Raw genomic sequence first — 26,515 nt, 5'->3', positions numbered from 1 at the left:
AGACCTTTCAGAACTGTTTTCCATCTGGTACAGAGGCTATGTTTATAGAAATAAACATCACCATCAAGGAAAGGTATCATGTTTCCAGTGTGTCGTATGCATCACCGGGGGGAGAGAGGGTATCAGTCAGTATGATGAGTAAGAGATAAACAGAACGCAGAAACTTCACGGAACCACAGGTGACGAGGTGATTACTGGCTGAGGACCCGAAAATCCAACAGTATGATGTGAATGTGTAAATGCAGTGGGAGCGAAGGTAGAAAATGGAAAGAATATACAAATTATAATAAAGAAACAGTTTATATAAAGTTTTTTATAAAGAAAGATTTATATGAATGTGTTTCTTTATGGTATATCCCACTGAAATCAAAAGGGGACAATCTAAATGTATTGTTTCATTTAATAACAATCAAATGTATTGTATCATTTAATAACAATCTAAATGTATGATTTCTTGCACTTTCCATATCCACTCAGCTGGGCGAGATGTTATATCACCTTGCATGAAAACCAGGAGATAATCATCTGAAAGGGGACTGCGTTATGTGTTTGAATTTTCCATCTTAATCTTTAAAAGTTTGGAGGGAAAAAAAGAGGTATGAAAATAAAAGTATTGCTTTCTCTGCATTTTTATCGGTTTTAAGTTAATTTGCTGATTTCATCAGAGAATATTGCCTTGTAGATCTATGTACAGTTTCTTCCCCTTCAAATGTATATATTTATGTTTCTTATGATCTATGTCTCTTGTATAGTACTGTATACTTGTATGTATGTCATGTATGTCATAAGTGTCATGATGAATTGAAAATGGGGGACCCTGGTGTAAACAAGACGAAAGTCTTTCTCAGGTCTGCATCCCCTTAACAAATGTGTGTGTTGAGCTGTACTGTACTATACCCATTCTGCAATCTGTTAATTTAAAATGTTCAATCAATCAGTATATATTTGTTATTTATTTTTGGTATAGTAACAAGCATAATTTAATGTTGCCCAGTTGTGGCCTGTTGATGGGTATTTCATATCAAAAGTTCCAAAACATCTATTGTGTTTGTATTTGTATGATCCACTATATAAACATAGTAATTATAATATCTACATACATTGCATTTGATTGGAGGCTAGTCTCACTTTGTCCCACAGCAACATTAAAATAGTTTAGATTTGTGTATGTTGTTTATGTAAAAAAGATTACTTGAAAGTAACGCAATAGTTACTTTCTGAAGTAACTAGTTACTTTTATAATTTGTAACTGAGTAAGTAATTTAGTTACTTTTTGGAGGAAGTAACTAGTAACTCTAACTAGTTACTTTTTAAAAGTAACTTGCCCAACACTGGTCTTAATGAATCTTGGAGTCTGAAGGAATATCATCATTTGCAGAATATTTTTTATTTAATCAGAGTAGGTTATCAAAGTTCTTCAGTGAGTGCTGCTAGTCCTTCTCACAGTCATGTACCACTCCAAGATCTCACCTGGATGTCAGTCTCACCAATAGCCCATACAGACGTGAATAAATGATTAATAATGTCAATCAAAAGGAGGCAAACCGATTGGTCAGTTACTCTGGTCAGATAATCAATGCTGATGTGAGGCGGCCCTAGATGTTCCAGCGTGCTGTCGACAGCGCTAATGAATTGGGTCACGCCCAGGTGATGAACAAGGCCTCACTGATATCATGCCCACACAGATTCTCGCCCGGCGGGTGGGCGCCGCGTTCGGCAGCGAGGGTTCAGTGTAGTGTAGGCCGGATAGGAATGTGGTCAAAGCATGAGAAAAATTTCCCGCCCCCACAGACTGGCTGGTTATAGAGACCGGGTCCTTAACATAGCCGTAGCGTGTCACTGTTGTGAGAGCAGAACCTAACATCACTTCTCTGGAGTTACAGAAAAACAAGCCTATTGTCAAATAGACTACCACACATACTGTGTTTAAGATATGATAGATAGATGAAGATAATATAGAATATTCCTTTATTAATCCCTTTGGGGGAAGTCAGGGGAAATTCGGGCGAAAATTCGGGCGTCATAGCACCACGGGGGAGGGGGGCTGGGAGGTACAGGTATGGGCAGGGTAATAGTAGAAAGACGTAAATATAGCAATAAAATTGTATCTGAATATAAAAATGTGTGAAAAATAAACAGTGTAAACAAAAGTGTAATCTCTGCAACACTCACATCGTAACCTTTTGAAGAGCCCCTAATATCTTCGGCAGGAAATCAATAAACTGCACCAGACAGACATTCAGAACGTATGTTGCCAAACAGACCGGGTCTTACCTCGCTGTAGACGTTCATGTGGTTTGCCCGTGTGGCTGACAGCCTGCCCTCCAGTCCAGCGTGGCCATTTAGACATTGTCCGTTAAATGGAGCCAGCTTGTCTGGGCTCGGGAGGGAGCAGGTCCTAGGGAGTGAAATACACAGACGGAAGTGTTGTCAGTGGGGACAGACAGCATCATACACCATGCGCCCTTATACCCTCATACAGTAGTTATATACAGGTGCAGCTCAATAAATTAGAATATTGTGGAAAAGTCTATATATTTAGCTGTATTGATGCAGTAATTTGTGCAAAAGGAGCCCCAACCAAGTAGTGAGTGAACATACATGAACATACTTTTCAGAAGGCCGACATTTCTATATACAAAAGAAAAATACATCTATTTTTTTTATTTTTTATTGGTGATACAGACTTTTGGGCTTTCATGAGCTGTAAGACATAATCATCAAAATTAAAACAAATAAAGGCTTGAAATATTTCACTTTGTGTGTAATGAATCTATCATCTACGAGAGTTTCGCTTTTTGAATTGAATTACTGACATAAAATAACTTTTCCACGATATTCAAATTAATCGAGCTGCACCTGTATACTGTATACTGTATGTATTTATCAGTGCTTGTAAGACCAGCCAGTATTGTCTGTTGTGTTTCCAGTGATTGTGAGGCCAGTCAGTGGTGTATTGTGTGGTGTTTTACCTGAGTCCTGGCTCCACACTGCTCTCTTTGTCCTCAGTCTGAGAGCTGCTATCAAACCTCTGAGGCTGTTGAACCTCCTCTGCTGGCCTGGAGGCCACACACATCCTCCAGATACTGCTCTCCTGTTCAAACACACACACACACACACACACACACACACACACACACACACACACACACACACACACACACACACACACACACACACACACACACACACACACACACACACACACACACACACACACACACACCCACACACACACACACACACACACACACACACACACACACACACACACACACACACACACACACACACACACACACACACACACACACACACACACACACACACACACACCCACACACACACACACACACACACACACACACACACACACACACACACACACACACACACACACACACACACACACACACACACACATGATGCACACAATGTGCACACACCACACATGCACATGCGTAGGCCCACAAACACGTACACACACACACACACACACACACACACACACACACACACACACACACACACACACACACACACACACACACACACACACACACACACACACACACACACACACACACACACACATAATCATTCACACACAGGTACACACGCACACACAGCCGGGTTAGTGCTTATAAGGGTCCTCTATACTGCAGCTAAACGTCTCTTTATGAGCCAATCAGTCCTCTGGGCTACAAGCCGGCCGACGGCTGAGTGGAAAGAAAACACAGTAGTTATATTTTATAGAGTCATGAACTGACCCACAGTGAGCCCAGGTTACCCCTTTATGGCAGCAGAGGGTGCCTTTAGGAAGCAACCTCAAGCTCCTCAGGAGGAGAACATGTATATATGACCGTATGACCAGTTTAAACCTCTCACGGGATCATGGTATAAAACACTGCTATTTCACTCAGACATTTGGAGGTAAACTTTGCAACCTGTTGGGGTGCAAACATTATTGTGTTTTATTCTATGATGATCAATAGTTTTATACAAACTAGGCTTGTCCCCGACTAAGGATTTGTATAGTCGACTTTGATTGGCCAGAATTTGCAGACTCCTTTCGGTCGATTAGTCGACTATTCGACTTGTCGAGGTCAGCCCTAATACAAACTAACTCCATTAGTATAATAATAACGTCTCTCCAGCCTTATTAGCCTTATAAGAAAATGAATGTAAGAGTTCTACAAGAATAGGTCTCTCTTATAAATTAGCGATTGAAGGTTCCTCTCAGCAACCCCTCAGGAACCCACCAATCAAGCAAGGTTCATTATCCCCAGAGCTCTATGAGGTACTTCTAATTCTAAGAGAGTAGAGTGGAAATATATTGTGTAGCACCATGTAAATCTGAAATCCCCCTTAGAGCTTGTGAAATGCACATTCTTAACCTATAGTGTTATCCTTAGGCTAAAGGTGCTATAAGTGGTATTTTCTTTGTTAAAATACATGTTAAATAGCTCTACATTCCAACAGCCATCACTGATATAGATTGTGTGGTCAGTAGCATGGGACTCCCAGTCCTGCAGTAAACAGAAAATAAATTATCTGTCGTCCCTTCCCACTTTATCCAATCAGGAGAGAGAACCCTAGATATTTTAACTTATTTTAAGAAATCTTACCAAGCCAAATTTTCTTACTGCACTGGTAGATTATTTAACTTTTTTCAAAAACCCATTTGCTTAAAACCAGCTTTTATTTCTTATTTTTGTCAGACAATGGACTTACGAGAAAGTTACCAAGAAATGTCTTTGGGGATTGTGTTCACTTCGATTCTACAGACATCCACGGAATGAAATAATTATAATAAAAATAAATACGAATATGTCTGGATGCAGTGTTGGGAAAGTTCACTTTCTACATAAACTAGTTCAGTTCACAGTTCACACATTTTAAAATGAACTAGTTCAGTTCATAGTTAATAATTCAAAATGTTTAACTAAAGTTCATGGTTTCAAAAATGAACACATTTATAGTTTCTTTTTATAGTTCTTTTTTCAATACGTTGCTGCAAGCTATTATTTGTCAAATGTATTGCCACAACCCATATAGAACCACAGACAGCAATCAGAATACTGGCATGTACATAACGCTTTGCTGCCACCCATTCAGTCCACACTAGTAGCAGCTGCAGCTTTCATCTCTACAGTATATTTTCAAAAACATGAGAAAAAAACTTGCTGCTTGAATGGTCTTTATTAAGTATAATGATCTAAATATACTTAAAGTACCAAAAGTGAAAGTAGTCATTGTGCAAACATATAACATATAAACATGTGCCGACATAACTCTGTACTAACACAACACGAGGTAGGAACCAGGCTGAGGTATGAAACTAAGGTTGTACCTCAAAGTTCAATATTCAAAGTGCAAAACATTTACTGACTTTAACTAAAACTCTTTTAAATGCTCATACGCCGACACCGTAGAGTCTGACTCTGAGCGAGTGCTGCTGCTATACTACCCGGTTCCGCGGTTCCACATTGTTCTTGTGAGGAGTCTGATGACGTATATTTTTGTGCGACAGCCAGGGGTGACAGGCAGCGTACGCGTCACAGGCAGCTTGCGGTTGCCAGATTGGGTGGTTTTCCGCATTATTTTGAAGCCTGTTTACAGTGTGTTTTAACTGGGTTTTCGGCTGAAAGGCATAAGAAATCTGGCACACTTTTTCCGTTTTAATACAGTGCTGAGAATGAACGCACTTTTGAACGCCGTTATACAGCGCTGAGAATGAACGCGTTCTCAATTACGTTCATCTAGCTGAAATACAGTACGTTCAGTTCACGTTCGCCCAAAATACGAACGCGTTCATGAACGATCATACGGTTATCCTATAACCATAGTTATATGAGTATAGCGAGCGCTCTGCACTCTAGTGGAACTATCCCTTTATCAATCTAATACTGAATAATTTTTCTCCACATGTACAAACCCATCTGCCTGGCCACACCCACATCCGCTCCTCTATATAAGCGGGGTCGTGACCATACTAACAGCTCCTTCCCAAGTCTTTCACCACCGAAGGCGAAGATCACGGGGTCCTCAGTGAGTCAGTGCAGAGCGCTTGCTATACTCATATAACTATGGTTATAGGATAACCGTATGTTATATTATTGTATAGCTTACGCTCTGCACTCTAGTGGAACACAGGAGCTGAGCAGAGCGGAAGCTCGACAAATGTACCCGCTGAGGCCCCCCACAACAGATGAGGTACTCAAAAAACTGAGCGCCCTCCAACCTAACAAGGCCACTGGCCATGACAACATCCCCTCCAAATTCCTCAGAGACTCAGCAGCCACCATCACCCCAGTCATCACACACATAATAAACCTCTCCATAAAACAGGGACACGTCCCCAAGGACTTCAAAATTGCGAGGGTTACCCCTCTGCACAAAAAGGGCAGCAAATTAGACCCAGGCAACTACCGCCCTGTTTCTATTTTCACCTCCATCTCGAAAGTCATGGAAAAAATAGTCTACGAACAGGTCGAAAAGTACCTAGCGGAAAAAAATCGAATCTACGAATTCCAATCTGGCTTCAGAACATCCCACTCCACTGACACATGCCTTCTCTATTTGAACGACCACATCAAACAAGAGGTGGACGCGGGCAAATACTGCGGCATGGTCATGCTGGACCTACAAAAGGCCTTCGACACTGTCAATCACTCCATTCTGATTGACAAGCTAAAAGCAATTGGTTTTGATAGTCTATCAGTGAGCTGGATGCAATCCTACCTTGAGGGGAGGGAACAGATGGTGGAGGTAAACGGTACCCTATCCCCCCCCTCACAGTGAGCTGTGGTGTTCCACAAGGAAGCATACTAGGACCGCTACTGTTCCTAATTTATGCAAATTACATGTCGTCAGCTTGTGACTGCAACTTGTTCCTGTTTGCGGACGACTCAGCCCTGCTGGTCTCTGACAAGAACAAGTTACAGGTTGAAAAAACCCTCAGCTCGGAACTAGGCAAAATAATGATAACAAACTATCATTACACATGGGCAAAACAGAGTCCATTCTCTTCGGTTCAAATAACAAACTCAGCAAGACCGACGGCTTCTCAGTTACAGTGGGTGACAATATTGTCACAAGGAAAGATGAAATTACCTACCTGGGTTCCATCCTAGAGGCTAATCTCTCCTGTGACAAAATGGCATCCAATGTAATAAAAAAAGGTCAACCAACAAACTCGATTCTTGTCTCCTCTCTGGTAAACAAGAATACCCTGAAGACTCTGGCAGGAGCACTCATTCAAGGGTACTAGGACTATGCTTGCACCTCATGGTACCAAAGCACCTCAAAGGTGCTAAAAACAAAATTACAAACATCTCAAAACAAACTGGTCAGACTACTGCTTGACCTTACTCCTAGAACCCACCTCACCCCTGCCCACTTTGACAACCTAGGATGGCTTAGAGTAGACAACAGAGTACAGCAACTTGCAATGGGCCTGGTCTACAAGATACACTACACGACCAAGGTACCCATGTACATGTCAAAATACTTCCCAAAGGTCAGTGAATACCACGATCACAACACCAGAGGGAGCTCCACAAATCATGTTAAACCCAGATTCGGCTCAAACAAGGGACTAAACACGTTTAGCAATTATGCCACATCAATGTGGAACGCCCTACCCAAAGCTGTAAATGAATGTGAATCACTACCCACTTTTAAAACCACTCTCAAGGGACACCTACGGGAGACTGCAACTCAAAACTGGCCCCTGTAAATGTCCTAAACCAACCCCCTCCTATGTACAGTAATTTACCTAGTATGGTTTTGTCAATATTCCAATGTACAATTTTGCTTGTTTGTACAGTGTCTCCCCCCCCCCCCCCCCCAATGTACAGTTTTGCTTGTTTATACAGTGTTTCTCCCCCCCCCCCCCCAACCACCTCTAATGTAAATTACCCAGTATGGTTGTCAATATCCCAATGTACCCCACCCAACCTCCTCCAATGTACAGTTTCTACGTCAAATGTTTATACTCCCTTTTCTTGACTCTTTTTGTATCACAAACAGTACTGTATTTGCAAATCTGGTATGTCATAAATGTATAGATGTAGCAGTACTGTCTATCTGTATGTCATGTATGTCATATATGTCCTGATGAATTGAAAATGGGGGACCCTGATGTAAACAAGACGAAAGTCTTTCTCTGGTCTGCATCCCCTTAACAATTGTGTATATTGAGCTGTACTGTATTGTACCCATTCTGCAATCTGTTAATAAAGTTTTCAATCAATCAATCAATCAACCATCAGAACCGGGGAGGACCCGAGCCCCTGGACCCCCCTAGAGGGGGACGGAAGGGAATCGGATCCGACTGTGCGAAGAGGGTTTAGCACCTCAAACACACAGGGTGAGCAGATCGTGGGACTTACCTTCACACAGAAGGACCCGCAACCACTCAGGCGCGCATCCCACATGCCACTAGGGAAGGGAAAAAACCTGTTACAGCCCCTAACATCACGAGGTCAAAGGTCAAGAACCCAACCCCGTGGCAAGGCCATAGTAGCGGAACGCGGAGGAGCACCCAGCCCCAGGAACAGCCTGAGGGCCAGGACCCCCCGGAAAGGGGGCCTGGTGAGGCCAACTATGCCGTAGCATCGAGACCCCACCCCCCACATCGCCAGCATATCGGACAGCGCCCAATCCAAGAGCAGGCCCTTCCCCCCTATAGCACGCCGCCCTGAAGCACTCTACAGAGGCTACACCCCCACAACACTGTGGGGCCAGTCGGTGCACCGGGGAGACAACCCCCAAGAGGTTGATCCCTCAATCCCGGCAACAGGCCAAGAGCATAACTTGACCTGTGCCCGGAGCACTGCGGACTAGACAGGCGCCTAAGGGCATGCGTCCACCTATCTCACAAAAACGCTGACAGTGCGCCGATAGTACTGGGGATGGAGCGTTTGCTGTGAGAAAAAAAAAACGCAGCGCAAGCCTTTGTCTGAATATGCACCCAGCGCATCGCTCTGAAAGTTCAGAACGTTTCAACTTTAAACGCTGTATGCGGCCGCACAAAAAAGCTGAAAGGCGCTGAAAAAAGAAGCCGACTGCAGCGCATTTCCTTATAGGCGGCCGTGCGGCCGCATACACTCCCTCCCCATTGGGATACATTGAAAAAAGACGCTTGTGCCAAGAAATATGAGGCAGGTGGATCCGCGCCCTAGGGGGTCTACTGTGAAACAGCACCCCGGCGGAAGGGGCGTTCGGTATGCTGTGCACCATGTCGCAGCCTCCACAAAACCCGACCCCCTAGAGAGGTCGAGGTCCAAGAGAAGGCTGACACGATTGGCAGACGTCATGAAAAGACGACTTTTCGACGAGAACGAGTCCGGACCTGGGCCCGGCGGACCGGGACGTACACAGGGATGCCAGATGGGTACAATAGAACCTCCTCGACAGCCCTCTCCCAGCCCTGCCGAGCAGGGAGAAGTGAGGGGCGAAAAATAATGGAGAAGGACCAGGCCCCTTAGCACAGCGCAAGGTACAACACAATATGGACCAAGCAACTGCGAAGGATAACTCGTAGTGACATACCCACGACACAAACCTCCATAACATCAATCCCTGCGACGCCCGGGCCAACCCGGCATTTTCCCCCCGAAAAAGCACAAAGTCCTTCAGGGTACCAGAACAACAGATCTGCGCCCCGGCGGACAACTGGTTAACTGACCCGGTCCGGCGCGACCAGAACCAGTCCCATGTCCTAGTCACGCCGCCATCCCCAGTCCTAAGAGGGGGGTAGGTACACGTGTCGATCTAAAACATCACAGAGGGCACCAAGACAGTCAGAACACGAACACACCGTGCCCGGTGGCGTGAGACCCCTCCGCCAATGCTTCGATCTACTCCGTCATCTCCCCCCAGAGATGAGCGAGAGTTCGTCGAGACTAACCTAGTACACTGGCGCTTGGAAAAGATAAAATCTCCATCTCAGTCGCTCGTACAGAAAACGCAGTTTTTATAATGAGCAACCAAGGTGCGCCAGCCCATGCGTGGTTCCACACTAAAAGCACCCAGGGCCAGCGCCATGTACACGTCGAGACCCAAAACATATCAATGGTAATTCTAACAAGAAACCAGATAACGTTCCCTCCACGCCACCTGGGACGAGCGGCAGGAAGCTGGCCAAAAGACACAGATATGGGTCCCATATGACGACCATATGGCCGACCCGAATAGCCCAGCATCGGAGAGGGGGGCCGTGAGCAGCGGAATCCTCCTCTGTTCCAGCACCCGCGCCTGCTCCAGCCAAAGATGGCGCTGGGAGAGAGTGGCCAGGGCGTGCTCCTTCCCGGCGGCTATCGCCTGCAGCTGGGTTAGGTGCAGCATGGCTCCAGCCGCCTGGGCGTGAAGGTATCGTTGATGGTCATCCAATACCGACCCGCCCGCCATCAGCCCCGACATGCTGCGCGATGTTGGAGGTCGCAGCTAGGCTCTGAGTCGCGGCGATGTACACCTGGTCACTCCAATTAGCCAACTGCCTAGCCGTTTTCGCTTGGGGAACCGGCTTTCTTAACGGCTCCCACACCATTTCGGGACAAAGTATGGATGCCATCGGGCTATCAAGTCGAGGCACCCCGTCCTTTAGCCCCTCGACCAAACCCACCTCCCATGTGACTGGCACGTAGGCGGGGGTAAGGCCAACAATGCAGGAGATTACCAGTCCCTGTGTCACGTAGGCCTCCATTGCTGGGAAGAATGGGCAGACAACGCCCGTCTCTCTCACAGGACGACGTTGCCAGAGATTACCTATCATGTCATCAGGAACAGGTGCTGGCAGTGGCTGCGGCAACGCCACGCCATTAGCGGCTGCGGCGGCCGCCATGAGCTCAGGGAACAAGGCAAGCAACTCCCCTTACGTACCTCCCTCCACGTCATTCCTCGGGCGCCACCATCCGACGCGGCAGATAGATGGGCATCTTGTAAGGATACCAATTGAGCACCACAGATATCACAAATTCTTCTATGAAAGAGAGACATCGAGAGTCTTCGTATCTGATTTTTATCATCACTTACTAATGTCCTCGTATGGAATCATCCCCCTAGACTCAGTCAGGAGGAGGGATATACCAGACTTGGAAATACATTTTGATTGGCAAGAAGTCTGGGCAAACATTCGAATTGCGTCACGTAACCCGGACCATCAACAAATTAATCTTAATTATATTCATAGGACATACCTGACTCCTATAAGATTGAACAGAATGGGACTTAAACAAGACTCCAGGTGTTCCTTATGTACAAATGGGGATGAGGGTACATTTATGCACATGTATTGGGATTGCCCACCAGTTAAGATATTCTGGAAAGAAGTGTCCCAGCAATTATCAAATTTCTTATTTCTGAACATACCTGTACACCCCTCTGTATTGCTGTTGAATGATGTTTTTCAGTTTGCAGCCCCTATACAGCTAAAGAGACTAGTTTTATCTGGTCTCACAGTGGCTAAAAAGCTGATAGCATCACAATGGTTTCAACCTGAAAAAATGTGCCGGAAGGTATGGGTTCTTACCTATCTCGATGTGATTTATCTAGAAATATCTACAGCAAGAATTTTAGGTGTCAGTGAAACCAAAATTGCAATCTGGTTAGAAGTGGTGGAGAGAATAAAAGCTAGCATATGAATTGTAGTGCCTGGTTAGGAACGAATGATAATGGATGGATTATCCAAGTGGGGGTCCGGGGGGGGGGGGGGGGGTGAGCGAGCGAGAGCATATGTATGTAGGGTATTAGATAACAAGTATTAGGTATATATCTCGTATACTACATTTATTTAAATGGTGATTTCATTGGATGTTTACTGTTAATACTTGTGTGTCTAATTTGATGTTATGTTTAAAGAATTATAAAAAAATTAAATACAAAAAAAAAATGGGCATCTTGTCTCTAACCCAACCCTGGAGTACAAGGGACCCTAAAAAGACGCAACACTCCCTGCCACTCCCCGAGGGGGAGAGTGATACGTCTCTACTGGGGCTTCGAACAAGAGAGCTCTCGCCCCCTCCATGTAATCCTCAGTCTCCATCGGAAATGGAGACGAGGCAAGAGAACTCTCGTCCGGCTCCAGCGCAACATCAAAGCCAGGCCGTTCGCCCCTGCTGCTCGCCGCCTCACGACGAGAGCGAGCCGAGGCGAAGAGTCTGCGTTGCAAATCCCCTGCCACCAGAGGAGCTGTCGGCCTATCGGCCGACTGTCCACTGGCGGGGGAACCAGGGCCGGAACCAGGCCATCTCCCGGGAGATGGAGGCTCAACGGCCCCTCGGCGAGGCAAACTCACCACCAGGCGCCGCCCGGGCATATCTGACTGCCACGACCGCGGAGCCAGAGACGCCCCACGACACACGGAGGACGCGGCGATGGTGAAGCGCTGGTGAAGGGTGACGTTGCGAGCGTCTAAACCCTCCGAAGGTGCAAACATTATCTCTTAGCTTTTCTCGTAAAATTGCGAGAGAGAGAAAAACAAAGATACAATGTCCACGTAGCTCCTTTCCAACAACTATTTTGGCACTAAACTCAAAGTGGTGTATACAGTCACTTCTACGGTGGTGAAAAATAGGGAAGGAGCTGTTAGTATGGCCACGACCCCGCTTATGTAGAGGAGCGGATGTGGGTGTGGCCAGGCAGATGGGTGTGTACATGTGGAGAAAAATTATTCAGTATTAGATTGATAAAGGGATAGTTCCACTAGAGTGCAGAGCGTAAGCTATACGATAATATAACGTTCATTGAACGCGTTCAGGTACATCACTGTCTGGATGTCTTGGTGTGCACCCAAGTTTTTAACGGCTTCCTTTGGGAGAAGTCCTTGGGGATTGTGGTCACTTTGATTCTACAGACTTCCTCTGAATTAAATAATTATAACAATGATAAATTATCATTAACAATTATGTTTTACATTTATAGTCATGCCTCAACGAACCATATCCGAAAAAAAGAAAAAAAAGAACTAAACCCAATCATGTGGATGTAGCTATAGTGGAATAGACTGTATTAACACTTTGATCGCCGGGATTAAATTCATAATTTACCATCCCTCGCCAGCCCTATTTAACATGGAAAAGTTCCCCTTCTTTGCAGGGCTATAACTTTTGAAATTGTATTGCTCAATTGACATTACTATGGCCCATTCAACGTCCTAGATCTATTGTTCAGGGTGTAGCAACGTTATACTTTTTCATTCACATATTCATACTAAAATACGGTCTAAAGTATAAGTATGTTTTTATCGTTTTCTGCAGCTTTCTCCAGAACTTGATTTATAGCCCCAAATGCATTATATTGATGATCAAATACAGTTTGGTAGGAATCTGTGCGAGATAAAAAATTTCAACTGGACGTGGTTCTAGGAGTTACTACATATGATCTGATGTTGACCGGATGGGCGGGGGGTCGTTTATAATTCCGTGGGCAACGTTATATCATTCATCTAGTGTGGGTGATATGATCATCAGAGCAGTTAGTATCGAAGAAATAAAAAAATAACGCTGAAGCTCACCGTAGCTTCCTCTAGCCATTGGGAGATGAGCGTGGAACAGAATTTTTTCTATTATGGGATGTCGAAATATCCAATCCATTTCCAGGTTGTATAATAGTATATACGTCCAAATCATGTTGTTTATCGAGTTATTGGTAACGGATCACTATCCGTTGTGATCAGCTCGAGTCCTGGGACTATTACCGAGTGATCGGACCCAATTGAAATGAGCACCAGCTTCCACTTCCTGTTTCTCCCCTGGGCGATCCGCCGATCGGCCACCAGATGGCGCTCTTGAACCGTTGTAGAGTTGAGAGGGACTCAACAGTACATCTCATGTCTCCGGGGGAGAAATATTCGATTTCGATCACAGATTTTTGAAATATTGATATCAAAGACGCTGTCCAGCGTCTTCGGCAGAATGAGCATGGCGGGGAAAGACGTGTTTCAGCATCAACGGCGATTAAAGTGTTAATATTCCATATACTGTCTTGTTCTCTATGATATTATTTATTGTTGCTTTTATTTATTTATTACATTGCTTGCGCACATCTAAGAGCCAGTGGAAAAACGGCTTGGTGATGATGCATAAGGCAGATGCACTCAGCACACACACACACACACACACACACACACACACACACACACACACACACACACACACACACACACACACACACACACACACACACACACACACACACACACACACACACACACACACACACACACACACACACACACACACACACACACACACACACACACACACACACACACTTTGAGTCAGAAACACAGTATCAAATGAGAGTATCAATAATACACCTGAGTGAAGTCTAGTAAAAAAGAAAAAGAAAAAAAATAATCTTCTTTAAAAAGAAAGAAACTTTAATATTTGGTAAAAAAATACTGGCGTTTTTTTTCATATTTGACAGTGAATAACACCATGCTAAAAATGACCAGACATGAGAAACTTCCACTGAGCACTTTCAGCACCTTTTTGAGATCATGTGTACAGAAAATCTAAGCAAATGAATAAAGGGAAGATGATTAAACAGAATTCTGCCATCCGGACCCATGCAATTTGAAATATTATTATAGAATATAGAATACCAGGCCTATAAATTACCTTATTATAGCCAACTCGCACATCTATGTGTAGCAACCTGGAAAATATACCTATTATCCAGATGTGCTGACTTGCCTTTCTATCTCCCTTTTGTGCACAAAGACATGTTGACTAGTTTCCATTGATATTCTCACGAACAATGATGCGAGCTCCTCCTTCTTCTACCGGCTGAAATATGGATTATAAACGACATTACTGGATTCTATTCTACAATCCTTTTCCCTGTGTGGCTAGTTGGCGACCAGCAGGGGGCGGTGGCAGGCAGAGAGCGTACCAGAGAGCTTTGAAGAACCCCCAGAGAGCCCCGCCGGAGCGAGCGACGGGTTATCATAGGAGTATCCGTGATAGTGCGTGAGTAAGAGAGACTGAGCCACGGGACTGACGTCCCTAGTTGTCGGGTTACAGTAGCAGTGTGACGGTATAATTAGCGTGCGGCTAAAGGCTATATCGACTACAGTGCAACTCTAGCGCGAGGCGCTGAAGACGACCGGTGGTATAGTCAACCACGTTGCGCCACAGTATAATCGTGTAGCAGGTGGGCTGTTTGGGACCCAGAGTGTAGCTTCAGTGTGAGTGAGGGCAAGCTTAGGAATGCACGCCGTCGAGTCTGCACCGGCTGTTTACAACCGTTCTGCACCGGCTGACTTCAGGCCAACACGGGAGATCGTTCCGACCGGCAGAGGTCGCCAACACCCAGCACACGCTCTCAGCTCACTACTGCCCCTGCTCCAGCCCCGCCTGCTAGCACCCGCGACGAGAGCGTTCAACGCCATCTTGCCACCCGGGTTGAGTACAATTGAGCATCAATGCTCCGGAGCTATTACACAGTACACAGTGTGGTGCAGCCTGCGGGCGAAGTTAACGTTGCTTAATACAGTTCCTAAGGGGTACCCCATTAACAATACATGCCGGCATTAGCATAGGGCTTTGTAAGGTATTTGTGGGCCCACCTTTTGATTTATTTTCATTTTCTTTGAGTGTGATAACGGGTTTGTTCTTTAATAATAATTTCCCATCTAATTAATCCTTTCCCTGTGGGGAAGTTACAGACCTGGTGCATTATAAATAAAGCCTAGAGAGGTATTATTCTTGCTGTTACAAAGGGTCAGATTAAACCGAATATATATTTATTACTTGAGATATATTGTATAGTATTTGTATATCGTCTGATATCCCTTGTATATTCTTTGTACATATACACGGAATATCCCTTTACCTAGTACAGGCCAGACCATAATATTCGTTCTCCTATTGGACAGCGACCCCCTAGGCGCCACGGCCATACCCCCCAATGTCTAGTTCAAAGTCACCGCTAAGACATGTCTGTACATGCCCGGCTTTGCGCAGTAATATGGGACAGAAATAAGGCTGGTACTAGATTATTCACCTTACGTATAAATACGTTGCAGGTGGATACAGCAGTATGTTAACCAACAAGTTGAAGCCTCACACCACGATACAACGTGCTGTGAAGGGGGCCCGTTTTGCCCCGAAATAGAGCCTTGAGACCGTGTGCGAATTGATAGCTGAAGTGTCAGAGTTTAACGCTGTATCGTCGAGTTCGACCTATTCTATTATTAAGTAATAGTCTATTATGTATAGTGTATCGTGCGGCTACCGTTCTACAGTGACCAGCATTACCAACGTTTCATCGTACCGAGCTATTGTGCTTATCCAGGCTGGGCGGCCTAACCTTGTGCCGTCATCCGAGGAGCCCTAGACGAGAACCGTGTGGATATGTACACTGGATAACCTACACCGACGACTACAGAGCCCTTTTCGGCTGGATTATATTGCTTTGGTCCTGTGGCTGTTGGAGCAGAGAATCGTCTACCCCCACTACCGTGTGGGATTTACCCTGTGAGGAGCACCGTCGAGCCCGCCTCTAGGACTCTGAGGCTGGCTAGCTTTCACCCATGCGGCACTGCACACCGGAGAATAGCTGTTGCTTTGTCTACGGATCAAGGGATTATTGCACTGTCTCCTGTACCTGGAGTCTCCTTATTCCTCGTTGATCAAGACCTTTGCTACCGACAAATCCTCTCCCCTGCTGGCTTACAACCGGAGGGAACCCCCCTAGTATCTCCAGCTGACCTACTAGTGTACCATATATAATTCTTATGCTACAGGTGGTATTAATTATCCCCTTCGTAATATGCTCATGGACTTACGCTCTTGACCTATTCATGCACATTCTTCGCCTTACAAGCGCAACTCTCAATCTTAATAAATGTAAGATAATCTTGGTGCTCTTCTAATAAATATTATAAACAGTACTTTCATGTTAAGCCGTGTTATTGTGTGGGTGTTCATCTCATATACATGTGTACTGTATGGCCAGTAGTAATGTACATAACTCAGTAGTGGTTTAATGATACCATACTTATTCAATACAGTCAGGGAATTGTACCCCTCAGTTACAATTGGTCCTTCGAGCCGGAGGGTAATTAGCGTAATATTAATATAATATTAATATTGACATGGCCAACGATGAACACTCCACAAACGGTTCTCCTAAGCTAGATCGCCCGCAGCGCAGACGGCAGCCACCTTCTTACCTAGAGGACTACGCTGCCAGTCTACTACCTAGCTGTATACAGACGTTAAACGCGGAAAAAGCGGATAGTAAAAGTATGTCAAACCCTACCGATCAGGCGACCCTACCAGTAGAGACCCTAGTGGGTTCTAACGTAACTGACCAAGCTCACAGGGGGACCAGGAGGGACATGACATGACTTTACCCCCCGACAACGTCAACAGGACAGCCCCCGGAGAGCTCCAGGATAAAGAAAGCGCTCCAGGGACGGAACCCGACCCACTACCAGAAGAGACGCGCACCCAGGAGATGGACCTCCTCGGAGCGCGACAGGAGAACGGATCTCCAACGAGCACTGCCAGAAGCCGATCACCTCCATCAGTGTCTTCCCCCAGCGAGGCGGACAAGATGCTGGCGCAGGCATTTATCGCCACCCTGGCAGCCTCCACTGAACGCGATCGACTCCAAGCACAGACGCTTAGCGAGCGCGAACATTCTTCCATGGAACAAGAGCGCCTCCGAGCGCAACACCAAAGTGAGCGCGAACACTCTACCATGGAAAGAGACCGCCTGCAGGCTCAACAACTGAGTGAGCGCGAACAATCTGCAGACCAAAGAGAACGCTTCCACGCGCAACTCCAAGCGCAAGCCCTTAGTGAACGCGAACACTCTGCGACCCAGCGAGAGCGCTTCCAGGCGCAGCAAAGGAGCGAAGACGACCGCATACGCCTGGAGACCAGACGCCTCCAGACGGAAGAGAATATGGAAAGAGACCGCGCCGAAGCCCAGCGCGCCGCCGCCGATGCACAGCGCGAAGCCGCCAATGCACAACGCGACGCAGCCCAAGCCCAGCGCGAAGCAGAGCGCGACCTCGCTCACATCAAGCGCGAAGCCGAGCGCGACCGATTACAAGCGCAGATAATGGAGCAACTGATTGCCAGGGCAACCCCCCCTCCCTCCGCACGGAGCTCCAGGGCCTCGTCAAGACAAGGGTCTAGGGCACCTTCCCCTACCCGAGCAAGCGACCCGGAGCCCGGCCAACAGAAAGAGCCTATACACGTCTCCGAACCCCCTCCCCGACCGGTCCATGCGAGACCCAGCAACAGGGAAGAACCGGCCTACGCGGCCGAGAGACTGAATAGACGATTGCAAGATCTAGAAGACCTAGCAGAGGAAGAAGAAGAGGAAGAGGAGGAAAGTCAAGCCCACCAGCAGCATCGTACTCCACAGGACCAGGAGGTCCAGTACAGCCCAGACTTTACCCCCGAGGCCCTGCGTTACAGACCCCCGACCCAACTCAAGGGTGAGTTTGACGCACCACCAGCCCCGAGGAACAGCACCTGGGTACCCGGGCTTTGGTACCCACCAAGTACCAGCCCACGACAGCACGTACAGGGAGACTCGCCTAGGAGGCCTCTCCCCCAACGCTCACTGATGTGCCAGCCATCCATGGCATCGTACCTTGGCACACCGACGTTCCCGGACTTCACACACGAGGACAGAGCACAGTACACAGAGCTACGAATGTGCTTAGAGACAATGATGTCCGATGTCCCCGATGAGACGTACAAGTATGCTATCCTACTCAAGCACCTGAAGGTGCCCAGAGCGCATAATATAGCGCTGGCATATTCCAACTCAAGTACCCCATACACCGCGGCTCTAGTAGCCCTCGACCAACGTTACGGACGCATATGGGACTACGTAATACAAGAGATAAGGAATATTGACCGTCTACCCCCAGCCACAGACAATCGCTCATTAGATGACCTCTCTATCAAGGTACAATCCCTGGTAGGGATGCTGGGGGCACAAAAGGAAAAGGGTAGGCACGAACTGTACGCAAACTCTAATGTTGAAAGAATATTAGAGAAGCTTCCGCCCGCCCGACAAGAGCGCTTCAGGCGGCAAAGAGACCACCGTGATCCCAACGATCCCGAGCCATCCCTCCTAGACCTGGCCGACTTCCTGGCGAGAGAAGTCAGCAGCCTACGACTGGATACGTTCGTGCGGAGCGTACCAAGCTCCAGAGAGGGACCTAGGAGATCAAACGATAACCGCAGGCTGGTGACCGTCATGCACCAAGCCGAATCAGTACCGCGTAACAAGAACCACAGCACCCCCTCGACGAAAGAGAAGTGGAAGATTGTACGCCAGTACTGCGAAAAGGAACACTGGCTGTCACACTGTGACACGTTCAAGAAGATGACCGCCGACGAGGTGAGTCAATGGATAAAGTCCAACCGCCGCTGTTACCGCTGTGCGCGCAGTCACATGGCAGCTGAGTGCCGCTTAAAGAAGAGGTGTAGTCGGTGTGACGGAGCCCACTTGGACGTTTTACATGACAGTAACAGAAGAAAGCCCGCACCCTCAAGCAGCACAAAGGCAAGTGTTATGTACATTGACCCCGCCAGCAGCGGGGGCGCCCGGGTGCTCTTGAAGGTGGTCCGCGTAACATTGAGCTACGAGGACAAGGTCATGGACACCTACGCCGTCCTTGACGACGGGTCAGAAAAGACCCTTCTCCTCGCGTCCGCTGCGGCCCAGCTGGGGCTGCGGGGGAGCGAAGAAACGATGACGATTCGGACTATAAGAAGAGACCTGAAGACGATCAAGGGTGAGAACGTCTCCTTCACTATCGCAGCAAGCGGGCAGCCAGAGAGATGGTATAGGATCACTAACGCTTTCACCAGCCAAGACATAGGCCTGTCGCGGTACACCTACCCCATCGCCAAGCTGATGGACAAATACGTGCACCTGCGTCAACTACCTATACCGCTCATAGACGGCGCCACCCCGACCCTGCTGATAGGATCCGACCACGCACAACTCATCGTCCCGATGGACCGGGTCCACACTGGGCCCAGAGGCTGTCCAGCAGCAGTCGAGACCCGCCTAGGATGGACACTACAAGGCCCCCTCTCCAGGTCTCCCAACCGAACAGCAGCCACTCGCTGCCTCCACTCCAGAGTGACAGAAGAAGACACCGCCCTCTTACAGCACGTCGAGAGGCTATGGACACTAGAGACAATACCCTTTAAGAACGAAAAGAAACACATTCGTTCCAAGGAAGACATTTATGCCATAGCCCTCCTCGAGCAGGGGACAAAGAGAGTCAAAGTCAACGGAGTGATGAGATACGCAACTCCACTCCTGAGGCGAGAGGGTATGCCTACCTTCCACGCCCCAAAAGAAGCGACGGAGCGGTATCTATCGAACACAGAGCGGCGCCTAGCCAGAGACCCCGCTCAAGCTACTGTGTACCGCGCTGACATTGACAAGCTAATCACAGCGGGACACATAAAGAGAATTGACATTAAAGAGGCCGATCAGACGACCGAATCATGGTACGTGCCGCACCACAAAGTCCACCACAACGGCAAGGATCGTATTGTGTTTAACTGCAGCTACCAGATCGGATCACAAAATCTGAATAAAGAGCTCTTGCCCGGCCCAACACTCGGCCCCTCTCTACTAGGCGTGTTGCTACGTTTCCGCCAGAACAAGGTGGCCATCAGCGGCGACATCAAAGGGATGTTCCTGCAGGTGCGACTAGTGGAAGAGGACAAGCCCCTGCTGCGGTTCTTATGGAGAGAGAGGATCGGGGATGAGCAACCATCCATCTATCAATGGGAAGTCCTCCCTTTCGGAACCACATGCAGCCCATGCTGTGCTACGTTCGCACTGCAAAAACACGTCGCAGAGGACCCAGCAGCTGATGAAGAGGTCCGACAAAGTGTAGGAAATAGTTCCTACGTGGACAACTGTCTGCAAAGCGTCTCGACGCCAGAAGAAACCGAGGCCCTCCTACTCAAGCTCCGCGCCTCTCTGATCAAAGGCGGCTTTGATCTCCGGCAGTGGGCCAGCAGCGACCCTCAAGTATTGCGCAGCCTCTCCCCAGAGGACAAGGCAGCAAGCAGCGAGACCTGGATGGCGACCATCCCAGGAGAAGCCCAAGAAATGACATTAGGACTAGTCTGGCGCTTCAAAACAGACTCGCTCCATTATAGACACACACCCCTGACCAAGGAGCAGGGAAGGTCGATTTCACTACCGACCACAAGACGGAGTGTATACAGAACACTCGCCAGACAATATGACCCGTTGGGATGTATTCTACCTTACACCACCAGGGCAAAGATGATTGTACGAGCGCTATGGGACAAGGACCAGGGCTGGGACGACCCCATACCCGACCACCTTGCTTCCACATGGAGAGAGTGGGAGACAGAACTCAGCTCGCTCCCAGGTGTCAACATACGCCGCAGCTACTTCCCACCCACAGTGAGGCCGGAGACGTGTCAGATGGACCTGCACGTCTTCAGCGACGCCTCCGAAGTAGCCTACGGTTCGGTGGCCTACTTGCGGGCCCGAGAGGGATGAGAAATACATACTGCCTTCATCCTGGCTCGCTCAAGAATAGCCCCCCGCAAGCAACAATCTATCCCGCGTCTAGAGCTCTGCGCAGCCCTAGTAGGAGCGCAACTCGCCACGTTAATCCAACGTGAACTCACCATCCCGGTGCAAAGAACAATCCTGTGGTCAGACTCCATGACCGTACTCACATGGATCCAGTCCGATTCGTGTAGATACAAGGTCTTCGTGGGAGTCAGAATCACAGAGATCCAAGATTTAACAGAAGCAGCATGCTGGAGGTATGTGGACACAAAGCAGAACCCAGCCGACGTCATCACACGGGGAATGTCCCTGGATGACCTCACACGTCACAATCTCTATAGTGACGGTCCCGAGTTCCTCAAGCTCCCGGAAGAAGAGTGGCCTACACCCACCCCACGGGAGGCGAGTGAAGAGGAGGCAGAGAAGAAGAAATCTATGTTCTGTGGGTTGACACACACACTAGTCCCCACAGATCCCAACATAGACGACTGCCCCACCCTTGAGAGTGCGCAGTTAAAGACATTCCTGTGGCACCACCCTGAGGTTCCGTCCACTACTGACATTAATGCAGCTAACTACGAAGAAGCAGAACTCCTTCTGCTACAGCGAGCCCAAAGAGACTCGTTCCCCGACGAGCTAGACTGTCTGCAGGGATCAAAGCCAGTCCCGTCAGACAGCAGACTGCTCCACTTGGCCCCTGAGACCGACGCCCATAATCTCATCAGAGTGGGTGGTCGTCTGAGGAGGGCCCCAGACTTAACGGATGACGTCAAGTTCCCGATAGTCTTAAACAGCCGACACAAGGTCACAGAGCTCATCATAAAGAAATACGACGAGGACGTGCACCACGCCGGGGCAGAGAGAGTCTTCGCTGAGATCAGACGTCGCTATTGGATACTGCAAGGAAGAGAAGCAGTACGACGCTTCCAGCGAACCTGTCTAGACTGTCGCAAGTGGCGAGCACAGCCCAGTATACCCCGGATGGCTGACCTACCCCCCTGTCGCCTCCGACTCGGCGACAAGCCCTTTCACTCCACCAGTATGGACTGTTTCGGCCCGCTGTATGTGAAGAAAGGAAGAGGGACGGAGAAACGGTGGGGTATTGTATTCAAATGCATGACCACCCGAGCGATACACATAGAACTCCTTCCAACCATGAGTACGGACTCATTCCTTATGGCCTTCCGGAGATTCACATCGCGGAAAGGAAAACCGTCTATATTATTGTCTGATCACGGGACAAACTTCAAAGGCGGAGAAAGAGAGCTGAGAGAGAGCTTCCAAGCTATGGGCCCAGAACTTAAGACCCACCTCGCTCCCTCTCAGATTGATTTCCAGTTTAACCCCCCGAATGCACCTCACTTCGGTGGAACTTGGGAACGAGAAGTACGTTCGTGCTTGGGGCCCAGACCGTGGCGGAAGAAGTCCTCACGACAGTCCTCACGGAGATCGAGGGAGTATTGAACTCAAAGCCCATCGGTTACGTCTCAAGTGATGTAGCAGATGTCGACCCAGTCACCCCCAACACTCTCTTGATGGTGCGGCTGGACCCCGCGCTCCCACAGACAGTGTACAGACCTGAAGAAGCGAACGGCCGAAGAATGTGGAGGTACAGTCAAGTATTGGCTGACAAGTTTTGGAACAGTTTCCTCCTCCACTATCTACCGTCTCTACAGACCCGCCAGAAATGGGTAAAAGAAAGAGACAACTTGACGGAGGGCACAGTCGTCATGATTATCGACCAGTCACTACCCCGAGCTATGTGGCCGGCCGGCCGCGTAAGCAAAGTGATCACTGGTGCCGACGGAAAGGTCAGAGCGGCAGAAGTGCTCTGGCTGATAGAGGCTGATAGAGTTGCCAAGGCTCCCCGACTCTCTTGATGACGACCATGACCCCCTGACTTTGTGAATTGCCCTACTCCTCACAACGGACATTGAGTAGTGGACAATCTGTGTGCGGTTAATCTGTCTCTGCTTATCTAATTAGGTGCGGACTAATTAGGAGGCGGCTGTTACAAAGGGTCAGATTAAACCGAATATATATATTTATTACTTGAGATATATTGTATAGTATTTGTATATCGTCTGATATCCCTTGTATATTCTTTGTACATATACACGGAATATCCCTTTACCTAGTACAGGCCAGACCATAATATTCGTTCTCCTATTGGACAGCGACCCCCTAGGTGCCACGGCCATACCCCCCAATGTCTAGTTCAAAGTCACCGCTAAGACATGTCTGTACATGCCCGGCTTTGCGCAGTAATATGGGACAGAAATAAGGCTGGTACTAGATTATTGCGCAAAGCCGGGCATGTACAGACATGTCTTAGCGGTCCATGAGCCGTTTAACAACTCTTTTGGTGTGGGTAACGTTAACATAATTAACCCCTTCCTATTCCACCTTTCCCTTTTCATTGTAAGGTTTCTAGGGTCATTGAGGGAGGGTACTGCTTGCGGGGGGAACCCAGGGTATTTATTTACAATGCAGTCACTAGGTGTGGGAGGGCTTAAGGAGCAATTGGGGGAAGTGGGAGCGTGTTGGGGAGTACTGCTGACCGCCCTGCTGCAGGGGAGGAAGACCAGAGTACCAGACCAGGTTGGTAAATCCCGGGCCCCATCCACTCACACTACCAGCCTCCAGTCGACGCTCCAGGCCCAAAGACGAGGGTGCAGTCAGACGGAGCTCTACTGTGTCCAGCTACCTTGTGACTGCCAGCAACCGTTCCCACGAAGCAGGGATAATCCATCCTGCTACATATGGATCGGGCCAAATCTTCTCTTTCAAATGGCAGAGTTCAATTTGGATTTAGTATCTCCACGCGTGCACTGAAGAACCGTGAATGAAATCTACTGTATGTACAGTTCCATTCTAATAATAGGGTGACAGTGGCTCGGGAGGTAGAGCAGTCGTCTGGCAATCCGGAGGTTCCCGGTTCGATTCCCGCTCCTCCTGGGCAGCGTGTCGATGTGTCCTTGAGCAAGACACTTAACCCCTAATTTCTCCCGATGAGCAGGTTGGCACCTTGCATGGTTGCCTCTGCTGTCGGTGTGTGAATGTGTGAGTGAATGGGTTAAATGTGAGGAACAAATTGCAAAGTGCTTTGGATAAAAGCGCTATATAAAAAAGCAGCATTTACCAATAATGGATATGGTTCCGCCATTTTGAATCTATTTGCAACGCGGATTGTTGCTAAATGTTCACAGAAGTTAGACACACTAACTAGTACACACACCACAGTGGTGCTGGCTAACGTACATCAATACAGCAGCCCATGTTTTGGTTTATTTGATTATAATCACGCTTGCATAGTAATGTTACCATTAAAAAAAAATCCAATTTTTTTCCCCTCGATTCCGATCTTCTGAAAATCACCTGATCGGATCGGGACATCCCTGATAAATATGGTAAGTATAAATATATATATATACGGTATATATATACAGCATTATTGTATAGGATTAATAATGGGTATAGTAATATAGTAAAAGGATTAATATTATTGTATTATCACTATTACACTCCTTAGTAATCAAAAGTGTTTGACTGCTGTAATCCAGGTTTTATGTGTGCATATTGCACTCTCTCAGTGAAGAGAGTCTACACCCTCCCCAGACCGACAGTAGAGCAGCATGTGGTAGTCTACATTCTACACCCTCCCCAGACCAACAGTAGGGCAGCATGTGGTAGTTTACACCCTCCCCAGACCAGTGACGCGGGAAGGGGGGGTGCTGAGGGTGCTGCAGCACCCCCACCTGTTGGCGGGGAGTTGTAACTGCAAGCAACGCCAAAAGATTTACTAAATATCTATACAAAACTTTAATTTTTTGAGTTAGCATTTTAGTGTAAGCAGTCTAAAACATGTTTTTTTTTTCAATGGTTGAAATCCACTATTTAATGATATTTTCTGTGTATCTGAATTCTGACCTGACGCACAATTGCAGCGCACAGACAGTCACACACACATCGCCTACTACGTGAAGTGGATGCTCACTTGGTTAATGTTTCAGCACCACGGACAGCGATTGTTGTTGTGACACACACACACACACACACACACACACACACACACACACACACACACACACACACACACACACACACACACACACACACACTAAACTACCACTGGCGCCGCTCTGATGGCTGCCTTTCTGATCGCTCCGACGAGACTGTGCTTTATTTTGTTAATTTTTATAGTATTAGGAGTTTTATTTGCACCAACTGTTGGTGCATTATATGTGTATGACCGTCAGTCAATCATTGACATTGGATTAAGAAAAACTTACCGTTTGGATTGCTCTCTGGATCGGATCGCTGAACAGCAGAAATGGCCCACCGAGATCCTTTGTTATGCCGGCCACGGACAAGACGCCAAGAAGCCGCCGCGGAGACGAGGAAAGAGAGCCGGGGTCCGGAACAGACTGAGGTCCAAACGACACAGAACCACATTGCCCAGCATATTGTTGGCCAATGTGCAATCGATAGGAAACAAATTGGACGACATCAGAGCAAGGATCCAATTCCAGAGGGACATTCGGGATTGTAACGTCCTCTGTTTCACAGAAACTTGGCTGAGTCCAGATGTCCCGAATCATGCAATAGAACCGGCAGACCACTTCTTCGTTCTACGAAAAGACCGGACGGCATTAGAGTCACTAAAGAAGAAAGGAGGCGGCATCGCCTTCATGATAAACAAGGAGTGGTGCGATTTAGGCAACACAAAGGAAACGTCTAACCACTGCTCCCCAGACCTGGAGTTTATCACGATAAAATGTCGACCCTTCTTCCTCCCAAGAGAGTTAACGTCCATCATCCTCATCGGAGTGTACATTCCACCACACGCGAACACTGAGGTCGCACTTTCAAAACTTCACGACGAGGTAAACAAACTCCAGGCAGCTAACGTTGACGCGGCCATTTTGGTCTTGGGGGATTTCAACAGCGCGCG

The 26,515-nt window shown here is 47.7% G+C and overlaps 1 protein-coding gene across 1 annotated transcript in view; it reads right to left on the bottom strand.

The window, feature by feature from the left end:
- The window catches only part of il16 (interleukin 16), a 222,082-nt gene that overhangs the window by 124,343 nt on the left and 71,224 nt on the right, over positions 1-26,515 (bottom strand). The window contains exons 4-5 of the mRNA XM_084308249.1: positions 2,973-3,094; positions 2,275-2,398 (exon numbers count right to left, since the gene is read on the bottom strand). Of these exons, the coding sequence (XP_084164375.1) occupies positions 2,275-2,398; positions 2,973-3,094 (246 nt within the window). The remainder of the gene's footprint in view (positions 1-2,274; positions 2,399-2,972; positions 3,095-26,515) is intronic.

Source organism: Notolepis coatsorum (genome assembly GCF_963971535.1).
Source record: "Notolepis coatsorum genome assembly, chromosome: 2".
Taxonomy (NCBI): domain Eukaryota; kingdom Metazoa; phylum Chordata; class Actinopteri; order Aulopiformes; family Paralepididae; genus Notolepis; species Notolepis coatsorum.
The sequence above is the reverse complement of the archived record's forward strand: the minus strand, read 5'-3'. Positions and strand labels throughout refer to the sequence as shown.